The sequence below is a fragment of the Taurulus bubalis genome (genome assembly GCF_910589615.1).
Source record: "Taurulus bubalis genome assembly, chromosome: 20".
Lineage (NCBI taxonomy): Eukaryota > Metazoa > Chordata > Actinopteri > Perciformes > Cottidae > Taurulus > Taurulus bubalis.
The window spans coordinates 12,355,608-12,370,311 of NC_136608.1; the positions used below are offsets into that span (position 1 = coordinate 12,355,608).

At 44.4% G+C, this 14,704-nt stretch overlaps 1 protein-coding gene across 1 annotated transcript; it reads left to right on the top strand.

Annotated features, from left to right (window-relative positions):
- Positions 1-1,056: 1,056 nt before the first annotated feature.
- Positions 1,057-14,336, top strand: prrt4b (proline rich transmembrane protein 4b; the record flags this gene model as incomplete). The annotated part of the gene is given in 3 exon segments (XM_079235817.1): positions 1,057-2,092; positions 7,018-7,175; positions 12,129-14,336. Coding segments are annotated over 3 exon segments (3,249 nt in total). The 3' UTR covers positions 14,184-14,336.
- Positions 14,337-14,704: the final 368 nt, after the last annotated feature.

The following is a 14,704-nucleotide window of genomic DNA, read 5'->3' on the forward strand; positions in this document are numbered from 1 at the left end:
TCCCTGCCTGAGACTCTCATGGCAGTGGCTGATTGATCTTGTGTGTGCATATGAAAGAAAATAGCAAGAACGAGAGCGAGAGAGCAGGGAGAACTGCCATGGATTAGGGGGAAAAGAAAGTCAGTCCATAATAAACTTGTCAGAGTGAAGAACGGAGGCTGACAATGCAGAAAAAGTGTGAAATAACATTCATAAGGAGAACAAGAGCGGGAGAGAACTTCACTCTGATAGCGGATTTGTGTGAATATTTATGTTTTTTTTTCTCTCCCATACAAACAGATCGTTCTCCCTCTGCTTTAAAGAACAAATAAATCTGAGATTGAAAGAAAGCAAGGCCGAAGCGAGGGGGGTTAAGTACAGCTAAAGCATACAGGTTGTTGTTCTCAGAGGGGAAATTCCTTTGGTGCTCCAGTCTTTTCACTGAGGCAACAGGCTAGTGACTTTGAACCACTCGGTGATCCACAAAAGAAAAAGAGGTCCCTCTATTCTTATGTTGGCAACCCAGACCCTAATTCACTATCCTCCCCCTACCCTACACACACACAGACACACACACACACACACACATTATTTATTGACCACTCTTCTCTGAAAAGAATACATATGGATGGACGTTCTTTAAGTTTAAGTTTTCTAATTGGTCAGTCTGTGTAGCCGCCCAACCACCGCGACACAGCATGACATAAATACTGACCACCACATCTCACAGGATACCACTAATTGTGGGGTGTCCATAATACTTAAGCTCTTGTTGTGATTTGTGGTGGGTGACATCTTTTTTTTAGCCTGCTAACTTCAGCAGTGGCATCGTTTCTATACTGTACTAGCTGAAAAGCAGGTCACACTCAAGAATGTTTGATTCGAACAGATGCTAATTCTATCACGTTTTCGTGAACTCAAATTTAGCTGGTGGAGAGTGGATGGAAAGTGTGTCACATGTGTCCTGTGTGTTCTTGTCTTTTAGGCCATTTTGCCGGAGAGCGAGCCAAACCCCGCCTCAGGGAGCAGGAGAATGGAGAACAACATGTGAGGGACCCATGCGCCACTGTCGACAGCATGCTTCGCCTCCTCCAGACCTTGGCTTTCTGCTTCTGGTGCTTTTTGCTACTTCACAAGCAGGCTGTGGCTGACGAAGACGCCCTCTGGGGGCCGACGCCATCAAAAGAAAACCCACCTGAAAGCTCTAACTGGTGGTCAAAGTTCCCTTCCATTTCATTCCCTTCCATTTCGTTGCCTTCCATTCCGTTGCCTTCCATTCCGTTGCCTTCCTTGCCTTTCCCCTTTTTACGTTCGGACGGGAACGACGGGTCTGCTGAGTTGAACACAACCACCGAAGGGCCGACGGAACCAATCAATCCCTTGCAAGACTACTTGGGTTCAGGGGAAGAAAGATTTTCTGAGGCCTCTGAACCACCCACCACATTGAGTCAGGGGCTCATAACCAGCGTGACAGAGATAGGAACAGAATCACTTCCCACAGGGACATCAGATTCTCCACACAGCAGCATAGCGGTGAGCGACAATGAAACTCTTGTTTCAGACTCCTACTCTCCCACAAGCAGTTCTATCAGAAACCCTCTGGTAACCGCTTCAGAACAAAATGCGACACATACCCACCCACCGAGGGGCACAGCACCAGCCACAACGCAGCAGCTCCCAGAGGAACGCACTGATAAGGAGGCTGAAGATTTTACAGAAACAATCTTTTCGACGATAGCACCAGAAATCACAGTTCCCACTGCCTCGACATGGGCAGCAGCCCAAACCACAACAACTGCCCCAGGACTGGTGGAGACCACTCTAACCAGCAGACACCCTCTGGTTCCTGTTACCCCCTCTACGTCCGCAGAAACCACGTTTGTCAGAAAACCACAAGACTCGACTTTTGGTGTTACGCTCCATGCTGGAGAGGCAACAATGACAGAAACTCACCCCACTCAGAGCGCGGCTGATCTGGGCTTCTCTGAGTCCAGGTCTGGGCCCATGGAGGAACAGCCGATCACCAATGCCAAGGGGATCGATCACAAACTAGTGCCGGAATCCATAACAAGCACAACTCAGAGCCAAAGGGTTAACTTCCCAATAGCAGGAGGTAAGCAAAGTTAAACCAATCAATACTGGCTGGATTGACTCTATAGATGTGATCCATCATGAGCAGGCAGGTCTTAAGTGTTCAATAGCTGGCTGTCAAAAGGCTGCAGACCGTTTGGCTCGATTGAAGACATTTCTGAGATGGTGAGTAGTCAAATGTCTGACATTAGCAGAAAATCCTGGTATTGTTGAAAACCTGTCAACACTCATTAGGTAGAAGTCTAGAATCAACAGTGACATGATTACAATGATGGATTATGTGATGGAAATTCTGTGCACCTCGCTGAGAGAGGTCATCATAAAGGTATAGTTTATATAGATTGTTTGATATAATGAGGTAGTCTATTACACTGTGGTGGTTTTAATGTCTCAGGCTACCAATCCTGTGGACAAATACATTTCGACTACTTTCAGAAATGGGAGTTGTTGCACAATACCACAATCAAAACCATCTACGACACAAAGAAACATCTTTATTAGATTTCCAATGCTCGCTTCCCACAGACTTTAAACGATTCAATAAAACAGTCCCAGCACACAGAGAAGATGGAATGAAACTTAAAGCATCAAAGTCTGTTGTGCAATCTAATGTGGATCGTTAAAAATCTTTATTTGATTGATGTGCTATTGTTGTTGTTGTTGTTGTTGACTAAGTTAGTTTTTCATTTCACGATTGGCACCAGTAAGTAATCTGTACCAATACCCCCCAAAAAACTCTATTTACCCATCTTTAATGAGTTTAAAAGCAGCAGTTCCATTCCCATCATTTCATAAGCCATTACCTCAGAGAAATGAAGGAAAGAGTTTGTGATGCAATGCTGCTCCATGGGGGTGTTGTTCTCTATGAAAAGGGAAAGATGATGAGCTAAAACAGCTACTGGTAGCCAGTAGGTTTCAGAAGACTAACACGACATTGATGCAACACCTCCTTCTTCAAAGCCCATCCCCCAACACTGGTGGCAGTCTGGTCTCTGTATGCCTAATGATTCGCAGAGGAAGGTCCTCCTGCAGGTACAGACGCATTCATCATGTAGGGTCAAAGGTCGGGCCAGAAAATGATGAGTCGATTATTCTCTGTCGGGGAGGTGCGGTGTCCATCTGGTAAAACCATAATTGTTTGGTGGATGTATACACACAGTCTGCAATATTTAGGACATTAATATTCTATTGATTAGCTTATGTGAGAAAATACCGCCATCCCACCGAACGTCCATTAATATCAGTAAAAATGCAATCTAAATGAGTTCATACTCACACAAAGCATTATGCTAAATATGCAATTGTACTAAAATTAAAGAAAAATACAACACCTGCCTGTTCCATAAATTCACCCCTTAAAATACATGCATTTTTAATGCCAGTACAGATTGATCTCAAATCATCTTATATTCTATTGTTTGAAACTACATTTAGTTTACTGCTCGAGGAAATATCATGTTCAGATCAATTTAGCAGTTGTTCTGGAGCTTTCAGTCATATGACACTATCTTCCTCTGTTTTTGAGTGTTTTAAGGACTTCTTTTTCATGTGTGATCCAGAGAAAAGCCTGAGATCAGCTACTAAATGGACCTTGAAATAAGATTGTTTTGACGACTGCCGTTTCCAAGGCCAAAGATGGGCTTTGAGACTATACGCTCTTGGATATTTACAGAAAGCAATGTATTCTGCACTATATCAATAAAAGCAGAGAGGTCCTTAGTAAAAAAACAAAGCAATTGCAGCTATTCCCACACTGCTTTACGCTGCTTGTATTGAAAGTGGTGATGTTATGTCTACAGCACATGGTGTTGTGTCTGCACTTGTCTTCAGTTGTGCACCGTGTGGTGGCATACAGAAAAGATAAGGGTTTGGCCCGGATAGGGAGGGCTGCTGTGACCGTGTATCAGTATTCCAAACGCACACTCAGCAAAACCACCTCCTCTCCACTGGGACCATCCACTCGCCGGTCGCTGTTCATGGAGGCTGAACATGCTTCTTGCCATTTAGTTCCCTCCCTCCTCCGTCCCTCCCTCGCTCCCTTTGCAATGTTTTGCCTCTGTACAAACACAAATCCCTGTCACTTTCTTTTCCATGGACGGTATTGTCAGCTATGGCTGCTTTAAAGGGTGAAAATGTCCCGATAGGGATCAGAGAAGCTTCTAGTCATCCAGCTGAGAAATTGAAACTAATATACAAATGTGGTGCTTTTATGTACCCTTGTAGTCTGCTTGGTGTGGCATTGTGCTGGAGTCTTGCAGTGTTTAAACAATCACACCTTGGGAAAGGACACAGGAGGGGACTAATATGAAAATGAAAGCACAGCACCCCTGCATTAACATACATTATCCCAATGTGAACATTCATTCTGTGTGCTGTAATGCACCTTTACGCTACACATTTCACATGTGGAATATCTTCACCACCCAACCGAGTGGGTTGTCATTGATCGAGACAGCGTTTGTTAAATGTGGCGTTGCCCTTGAGGAGGCTGTTAGGTGTAAAAAAAACAAAAAGAAACCAGCAGCGCTCCGCATCTGTGTCAAATCCTCCACTAAGGGACACTCCAACGTCTGATAGCAAGGGCAATGATGAGAAGAGAGAGCGGAAAGAGTCGGGGAAAAGAGCTGGGGGTTGAAGCTGATGAGAGGTGGGGGTGGAAAATGAAGGTTTTCTAAAGCCTGCTAGATAGGCATTGCTGTAAATTTTCTTCCAAAAAGCTTTCCTTTATCCTGCTCCTTCTTTCCCCTCCTCCCACCATTTCCATTACTATGCTGTACTAATAGGTGGTGGCGAGACTAGACCCTGAACGCACTCCATTACCTACAAGGATATATTGTCCCTCTGATCCAAGCACTATACCAAACAGCTAAAGAACGAGCATCGACAGATTAATTGATTAAGGAAATGGATTTACATGCACAGCATGTGCCATGAATATCTAATGCCCCAGTGTAGAATTTACATGGAAAAGGGGATTAAATGTAAAGCAAAAACTGTGGTGACTTTAATATTATGTTAAGCTCCTGACTCATTTGGTCAAACAGAGAGTCCATGAGTTAAAAATAAATAAATAAAAAGATGGATAAAGGCTATTTGTTTTTAGGATTTCACCCACAGCTCTCCAGCTGAGTAAACCTGGCTAATGCAAATGTGCAAATATATAACAATCTGGATTATTTCTCACCGTTGTTCAGACAGATTTTTAAGTTTAATGGAGTTTGAAAATGCCACAGATCCCTTAGTAACTGTCTTGAAACTGAGCCAAATTAGCAACAACGTGATGCAATTTTCTGCAAGTACATTTGAGATGCTATCCAACCCACTCCTTTTCTGTCTTATCACTCTCGGCTCATTGTGTTTGTTTCCAACCCTTGTGTTCTTTCCCAAACTCACTCGGGGCCTGCATAGATTACACAGGGTGTAATGGAGTACAACATCATCTTTATATACATATATATTTCTGCAAGCTGAAGATAATAGGAGCCTCTGAAACACTGCACTGTGAATTACTCCCCGCTAAAATGCCCATCATTGCCTCAAAAGTGTTGCCCATTGTGGATGCTACTTTAAATTCAATTTAGGCTGTATTTCTGGATGAAACCTAAATAAAGAAATATCCATTCTGAGCCTGAGGTGAAGAAGGAAAGATTATTCTTCACCTGAGAAACAATGGAAAGAACGTCTTACTATAAGGTCATGGAGGCTAAAATAATGATGCGTCCACTAATTAGGTCAACAGGGAAATGGCAATTCAGCGTCGGTGTAGTGTTGAGCTGTTCAATAAATCAAATCTCTCGTATCCCTTTTTGCTTTTATTTTGCTCTGTCAGCAGAGTGTCTGTAAATCGCCATGCATCAAGTGTGAGAGCACATGTTTGCTGTGCTGGTCTCAGATTTGTAGCAGATCTTGTTAGATGTTGTAATTTAATCTGCAGCACATCACAGTATCTGTGCTGCAGATCTGAGATGTTGCAGAGATCTGGCTGTGGTGTCTCCTTTCAATTCATTTGGTCAACAAACCACAGTTTAACAGTACAAACTAAAAAGGTTGTGACGATGTGTGACAATGTGTAGCTTAAACTATAACAACACTGATTTATAGTAGAATAAATATCTGTGGAGACCTTTAAAAGTTACGATTAACTCGGGTGTTGTGAGCATGACCTAGATTATACCGTGCGCTGGTAGCTTGCATGGCCTCTTTGCTGTGTTTTTTTTCCCGAACTCATTATTCCTCCCACTAGCCTCATGCCTCTGCGTCTTTTATTAATATTAATTCAGAAGTTATAAACTGGAACTGCACCTGCTATCCCTGGCTTCATCACAGAGTCAGCTCATCAGTTTTTCCCAACAGATTCGCTCCCTGACTATTGTCCCAAGTCTCATCTGGTCCATCATTCATTTATAACTGTAAAGCACACAAATGCTGTGCAGAGTATAGACTGTGAACCCTATAGTGTGTGAGTGAACCAAAGGGTAAAGAGGGAGATGTGGCTCTGTCTTGCAGTCAGTGATTTATCTCCCTCTTTGTGTCTTGCTTTCTTTCTTCCTCTGCGCTCGTCATGAAACAGGTCTGGGGTCTGGATTTGTGATGGACCGGGCCGTACACACACTCACAAACACACACACATCAGGATGTCAATGTAATTAGACTACAGAGAGGCAGACTACTGAGCTATGGATGACTGGCTACAACTAAGTGGGCGAAGGCCAATCCAGTTGACATAACTGGGTTAAGAAATATAGTCCTTCCATGTTCTGCAGTGTGAAGCCTCAGACGTGCTGTGAGCAGAGACCACAGAGGTTTAAACTTTCTCTTGGCAGGCTCCAAACTCACTAATCTGTTTTCCTCCCGATTACTTGAAGCGACCGTGTGGCTGTGTTCTTTAAATTGCGGTCGTGATGGCTTTGAGATCGCTCAGAGGTTAAACTGCATGTGTCTTCCCAGAGCCGCCAGGCGGAGAGGATAAGGAGGATGAGGAAGGTGTGGTTCCTTCAGCCGACGGGGATAGTGACACCAGGTTGGCAGACTTTTCCACGGCATCCACTAAGCTGCTAACCACGTCCCTGCCAAAGAGCACAGGTGAGCAAACAAATCCCTCGAGATGTAAACAAACACTTTTTGCAGAATTGCATCCATTTTCAGCTTGTGTTGGCTCTGCCACGCTGTCAGGAGGCACCACCACCGAATGGACTGCAGGCTGTTTGTTTCATAAGCCGTCCTGTAGCTTTTTCAGTACCGGTCAATCTGTCAGAAGGATGGGAGAAGCAATTACCCTGCATCCTTTGCCTGAAGCCACTAATTGCTTCCAACGGGAGGCGAAAAACGGCTCATTCAAGCTGTGATTTTGGAGACCTCCCGAGAACAGAAGAGACAGGGAACAATGCCACCCGATAAACAAATATGTCTCTCAGCTATATAGTCATTGAGCCGGTGACAGTAGTTGCCTTTAAAAAACTGAAAACAAGTATTGATTAAGTGCTGGTCAATGACAGCAGAGTAAATTTAAATGAAGAGTTGCTGCACACGTCAGTTTCAGTAAGTATTATAGTCGTAATTACGTTTTGGAATCTATTCATGATGTTAGCGTGTCAAATTGTTTTTATTACAGCTGTGTGATTTATTTTAACACTGCTGGGCACTGTTAGCAAACATCAATACATTTTTCAATAGTTTTTGGGTAACGCTGGAAGTGTATAAATCTGGTATAGTACCAATGGGCAAAACATGATATATCATTCTATTATATTATGTATTAGTCCATCATCATGAACTTGGCTTTTGGTAAAATATGTTAATTAAAAAAATCACTTTCAGCCCAGTTCACAGGAGCAGATGTAACCCACATTACCTTGCCCAAAATAGCAGATGTCGTCAAGTGATTTTCAAAAATAGATATGTCAAATGTGCCACTGGCTGATGATGGGGAGCTACGGGTCTCTTTCTATCTTGGCGTATCACAAGTGAGTGAGTGAAACAATAGCGTTAGTAGTCCGTGTGCCTGCCTTTTGCTGCCTCAAGCAGAAATCTGTTCTTGATAACATTGGCGGCACACAAACAAATGTACTGCTAGCGTACAAACTCTCCCATTTGCTTTAATGCAGCCACTGCAAGTGTTTTAGATGCAGATAAACTCTCCACACGCTTCACATCGCACACAACTGGCCGCTCCTCAGTATGCACGATATAACTTCTCCATGAGCTCCTGCTAAATTGCTTTTACTGAGGTGAGCCAAATTGAAAATGACGGCAATAAGATGAAAAACTACATGGAGCACTCAGTTTCACGACGCAGAATCAACACAGATCCAATTAGAAGATGAGTGCGTGGGGTTGTTGCTCATTTAACACCAGAAGAATCCTTCACCTTTATTACCTCGGCTGGTCTGCAGATTAAGATGCTTTATGTGAGACCTTCTAAGATTTACTAGCAAAACCTAAAGAAATTAAGACTTGAATAAAGCCCCAGTGCACTAGTAGTGTTTCCACTGAGACCTAAATGAAACCACTCCTCAAAATGAATGATTTCTGAAGCAAGTCATCTCATGTGGGTTTGCTGATTTCAGAAAATGTGTGTTTAATTTATCTTTTAGACTGTGTGCTATCGGTCCGTTTTAATTATTAAGTGAATCATCGAGAGCTCGTGGATCTTACGTTCTTTTGATTTAAACTGAATCTTACATCAAATATTCACAGTAATCATCACTTATTAGCTTCAGGCTTCATGAAAGAAAGGTCAGAAGAAGAAGATTGCATGTCGATCAAATAGCATCTAAGATGGTGAACATGGTAAACATCACAGCTGCTAAACATCAGCCTGTTAGCATTGCCACTGTGAGTGTGTTGCCATGCTAGGGTTAGCATGTTGCTGTGCCTAAGTAGCCCACTGTGCCCATGTCCAATATTCACTCTCTTTTAGCTCTGCTTTTGGTCAATCGACAAGGGAAATATCTGTCTCTTTAGCTGCTAAATGTCCCCCAGCTGGTCGCTAACTGTGTCTGTCTAGCATGTGTTGCTGTGCAGTTAGTATACAATCAGTGGAACTCATATTCCAGGCCTTTAAAGATTATATTTTAGCCTTTTTTATTAGTTAAAATGACCTCTAAGTCTGTGTCCGCCGGCACTTTTCTTTCAGTCTTTGTCTGTCTACTGAGGATGTGTGTGCTGTCCCCAGCATGGACCGACTCGGTCCCACAGGAATGTGTCAGATGACCGAGCAGCTTGCATTGGAACGTAGCGCTCTATCCATCCTTGTACTGCAGCCACCACATACCAAACCCTGTGCAGGCCGCTCCGCCGGCCAGGCCGCTCAGATGTGACATTTATCGACAAAACATGGCACTAATTCAATACCCGTCACGTTTTCCACACGGCCCGACAGGCATCCAGAATCAACGCCATTGCCCTGGAAAAGTAAACAAACGGACAGACGAGTCATTGGCACAACACTGTACTGAACCCCACCTACTTTATCAGTGGCCCTCACATTCAGAACCCCTGCAGCTGTGCTTATTTTACACTCCGGCCACATTTCCCACACCGCTAGTGTCTGCTTTGATAGGATGACATTTTCGGCGCAGTGAAACAGTGCAGGTTTATTGGAGCACTGACATAGTTAATGACCTCATTTCAAGCTGCTAATGTTATAACTTTCAACAAATCACCTCCGGGCACTCGTGATTTTGAATCAGTCACTGTTTTTATAATTCAGTCCTTCCTTCCTGGCATATTAAATGTCAATATGGAACAGTATGTTTAGCCCAGTTGCTAAACAGACTTAATGGCAGTACTGCTTGCAAGTTCTGGGCAGAGCAGCAGCGTGTGAATGTGTGACTGATGTTCACACATATATGTCTTATTCTCTTTCCTGCCATATTTGCTCATAACAATATAGCCTAGTGTGACACTGAAGGATCATTATGAGAATGCACGAGGGAGCCATCTCAACAGCATTTCAGCTTTTGCTATTAAAGATTCACCAGGGTTTAATTAAAAGACACTGCTTCTTTTTTTTGCAAAAACAAAGCTTATCCCATTGCGTGTTTCCTCCTGTTGAGGACGTGATTAAGCTTCAAAAGACCGCTCAGGATGTCTGAAATAAATCTGCTGTGTCGTGCTACAGTAAAAGACGCAGCAGCCTCTGGCAGAGCGGTCATATTTCCTCGAGCTTGACGTTTTCATCACAACCTGGGACAGTGATTCAGCTCTGGGGTTAGGAGACAAATGAGGAGAAATGATAAAGACTTGGTCAAGAACAGGCAGACAGCAGGGGCAGCGCTAACACAATTGTGACAATCTTCTTCAGGATCGGATGCAGGAAAAGAGCGAGGCTTTGTTCAGCTCCAATATGAGCACACATAGACACAAAGTGAGTGCCATTTCATTCTCCTCCATAGAGCTGGAGACTGTCACATGATAAACTTAATGGAAGCCGCAGCTGCCATGCATCGGTTCTCTTCGATTGGGGGGAAGCAGAAAACATAAAGCATAGGAAGAGACTTGTAATAATCAGCGCAGTCGGAATACTGTTCCAGTTTAAAAATAACAAACCCACCTATGGGAGTTTCCCCTTTATGAAAGCGGGTGTTGAAGGGAAATCATAAACAAAGGAGCGAATTGGGGGACCAGGACAGGGTAGGATGGGAAACACAAGAATACAACCCATAAAAAAAACATTAAAAGACAGACGAGAAAGACTTAAAACAAAAATACTAAACCACATAGATCCTGCTTTTAGTTTTATATAGGACACAAATTAGACTTCTTCAATCTATACGCAAAGATGTAGGGCTTTTTGCGGTCCTGACGTCTGCACATTTAAGTTCCTAAACTGGCACATAGCATCACCACCAGATATAATGTATTCACCAGGCTTCGCTGGAAATATTTAAACCCCCACTGTTTCATTGCTACATTGCTTTTGGGCTGTGAGTCTCTAATCTCACACAGAAAACATATTACAGCAAAATGTATTTATGAACGTGCACTTCACTAAACCTGCCTGGTGTGTGAATTACTGTGCTGTCAGTTTATCGAGGTCATTTGTCCCCGTCTCCGAGGTGCATTTGACACCTGGCTCTTTATGGAGGAGTGATTGTGTATGTGCAAATGATGGGGATGCAGTTAGAAGCTGCTTCTCCTCTAATGCTTTTGACAACCTTTTTTTCTTTTCTTTTTTTTAAAGGGTGAGGGTATTTAGCTGCCATCATTAGACAGAAGGTCTATTTATGTTCTTTTCTGTGGTTGAAAGATAGCGTGTGCATGGTGATGGTGATGTTTTGTGAAAAAGAACAAGGTATATGATGTGAAGCTCGTTGATGTGGAGACAAGGAGGCTGAACAATCTTTTAGCCCATCTGTGAGGCATTATGCTGTGTGACACGACTTGTGCTACGTCCCGTTCAAGTCATCCTCCAGTAATTGAACTACATAAACATGTACGGCCCAGATGAGCTTTGCAGGCGTCTCTGTTGATCACGCAAACACACACATATGGTAACCCCTTAATTTCAAAAGCAAAACCATTTCCTTTGCAGTGCTAAAACACGTCAAAAACAATCATAATTAACTGTACTTGCATGGAAACTCCAGATGGCTTACGTAATGCAAGACAAAACCAGCTCTGCAGTTCTGAGTGGGCTGTTCTCTAACACACACACACACACACACACACACACACACACACACACACACACACACACACACACACACACACACAAACTCTGATTTGGGTCTAGCTCAGTATGAAGTTGCTTTACAAGCTTCTAAACAGGATTAGCACATTAGGCAGAAAGCACACTTTCACCATCCTGGACCTGAGCCAATGTCTTCTATGGCCCAGAGAGTTTGAACGTTGATTAAATGCTTCTGTGAATTCTCATTCGTGGACGATTAGTATTCTTTTATGATAATTAAAAGTAGATGATTACAGCTGTTATGATTTCCTTGTTTTTTTATTGGCTTGTTCTCATTTCAACTACTCATTCAAATAGTATTACCTTGTATTTCATGCAAATTTGATCTGACAGATTTAAAATTTTCTTTCCCTTCCCCCTAGAAACTCCCGATTACCCTCTGCCCACTGAAGACTGGATGTACAACCCGGTGGACAGTGACGCCACCTTGCTTCCAGACTGCAATAAAGAGCGCTCCGGGATCTGCAACTCCTCTGACACCTGGGACGCAACAACCTCCTCGGACGTCAAGCCCACACAAAACACCACTGCCACGAACCAATCAGCCAACCCCTTCCTAATTCCAGCCCCACCCATGTTGGTGCCGCTGTACACCGACTGGAACAGTGCCATGGCATCTTGGGGCCTGGCATGGGAGGTACATGTCTACGGCGCTGGTTGCGTCTTTGCGATGCTAACGCTAGCCTCGGCTCTCAATCTGCTCTGCTTGCCTCTACGGTGCCCATCCGGCTGTGGCTACTTTGCCCTGGTCAGTCTGTTTCTACTAGCTGCTGGTTGCACCAGATCTTTCTCCCTCCTGTACGATGCTTATGGCCACCAGGACCGTCTACCCTCTACAGAGGCCTCACTGATACTCTACGAGGCACCGTTTCCCTGCTTGACTGCAGCATTCGGTCTGGTTTTCCTTCTCCTCTCCATGCGCTCAAGGATGCAGCTCTCCTACTCAGCTTTCCAGAGACCCTGTTTCCTGGCCTGCCTCGTGACCGTGCACTTTGGTGCTGCATTCGGACCGGTGACATTACTGAAGTTCTACCAACAAAAGCCTCCCCTTTGCCTCTTTCTCGCACTCGTCTCCCGTGGGACCTTTGTTGTATTGGCCACATTTCTGTCTGCAGCCTATTTTGTGTTCTACATCTATGTGCGGGCAGACTCTAAGCACATCTACCACCTGAATAACACGTCTCCAACACCTACTGAACGGTACAACCGCTGCCCTTTCGCCGAGAGCCGTGACTGGAACCGTGCAGCTGTAACCGTTTGTATTTCAGCGTTATTTTGTTTAGCGTGTGCAGGATTGCAGTTGTATGCAATGCTCAATGCTATGGGTGTTGCAGGTGGAGAGGAGATCTTCCACCCTTGGCCCTGGTGGGCTTTCCAGTTTAGCTGCAGACTATGTGAGCTTGGGGTTTGTCTCACATTATCCTTGGTGGTAGCACAACCAGTCTACTGTTCTGAAAACCTCCCGTCTGCAGGAAGCTGCTGGACAGAACTGTTGGCGTCCAAGTCGCCCATCCTGCCTGGGAGCTACCAATGGACCCTAAGCCAGCAAGAGAAGCTTGCAATCATTGATACCGTTGGGCTTGGAGAGACAGAGAGCCTTCCTCTTTACACTCTGGTAGATGAGAGGCTTGGTAGCAGTCTCAACGGCCTGGACCTCCTCTACCACAGCAACCGGGCCTTGGCATACCGAGACCTGGACTTGGATTTGGACTTGCAGGGTTCAGTAAAACCTGGGGATCGGGGATGCGGAGAACCCTCAGGTGGATCCTCGTTTACCAGTGACTCCACCACAGACCTGCGGCCACCTTCGCCCATCAACCTGCGTCGCAGCATAGACGAGGCACTCTTCAGTGAGGCCCTATTTCCCATGAGCCTCTTTAGCCCTGCCAGGCCTATTCGCTGCAGTGATCTATCAATAAACAACCACTGTGCACTTCAATACAACAGCCTCTGTGATCCCCTCTCAGCCGACCCTGGCCTTTATCGAACCTCTTCCTGCGTGGAGATGACCTCGCATCCCCAGCCCTCTTGCGCCCAATCTCACGGAGATGCCATTGCAGGTGCTCCACCATCTCCCTCCCTGTCGTCATCCTCCAGCTGCTCATCTCCTGAACGTTGGAGGGGCAGCTCTTCCTCCTGTTCCCTCTTCCGAGAATCTTTCGAAGGCTCCTCACTGGTCCTCTGTCCAAGCCCAGAGAGACATGCTCAGCAGCTTCTCCAACAAGGGGGCATGGGCCATATGGCGTCCTCTGGCCACACTGACCCACAGAGGCACTATCATACACTGGGTGCGGCCTCACAAGAGAGCCTGGACATGGACATGTCGTCTGAGGCAGACCGCTCAGCGCAGCAGGAGTTCATCTGTGTTTGCAGACAAATCGATGCTTTGAGCATCTGCAGCGAGACTATTGATTTATAAAAAGGACAGTGTGGTCAAACAAGGGTTACATAGAAGACTTATTAAGAAGGATATCAGAAGGGTGACTGTCAAGGTTTTTTTACAGCCTATTTGGTAGTGCACGGTAGCTTTTGCTTGCACCATAAAACCTATAGCTGCCAAAATAAAGCTTTTGGAGGTTTGATGAGATTTCTTATGTGGTAATTAGTGAATGTCTAAGAGGGTCTAAGTGCCAAGAATGTCAAAAGCCAAAAGGTAATTTGTAACTTTTACATGTTTGATTAAGGCTGGTGAAGTTTGATAGTCAAAAGAATAGTGACATTTTACTGAGTGGAGAAATGTATTTGTACAAATGTTTTTATTGCATTCCAACATTCCAAATGATAGTACTGTACTGTGACTAAAATTAAGCACTTATTGAATACTACTGAAGTCTTAGGTTTTCCATTTCAGCAGAATAACATTTTCATTAAATCTCATGTTAAATAAATGGGATTGCTCTTAAGTTTGTCAAACTATAAACTCCCCATACTCCTCTGACA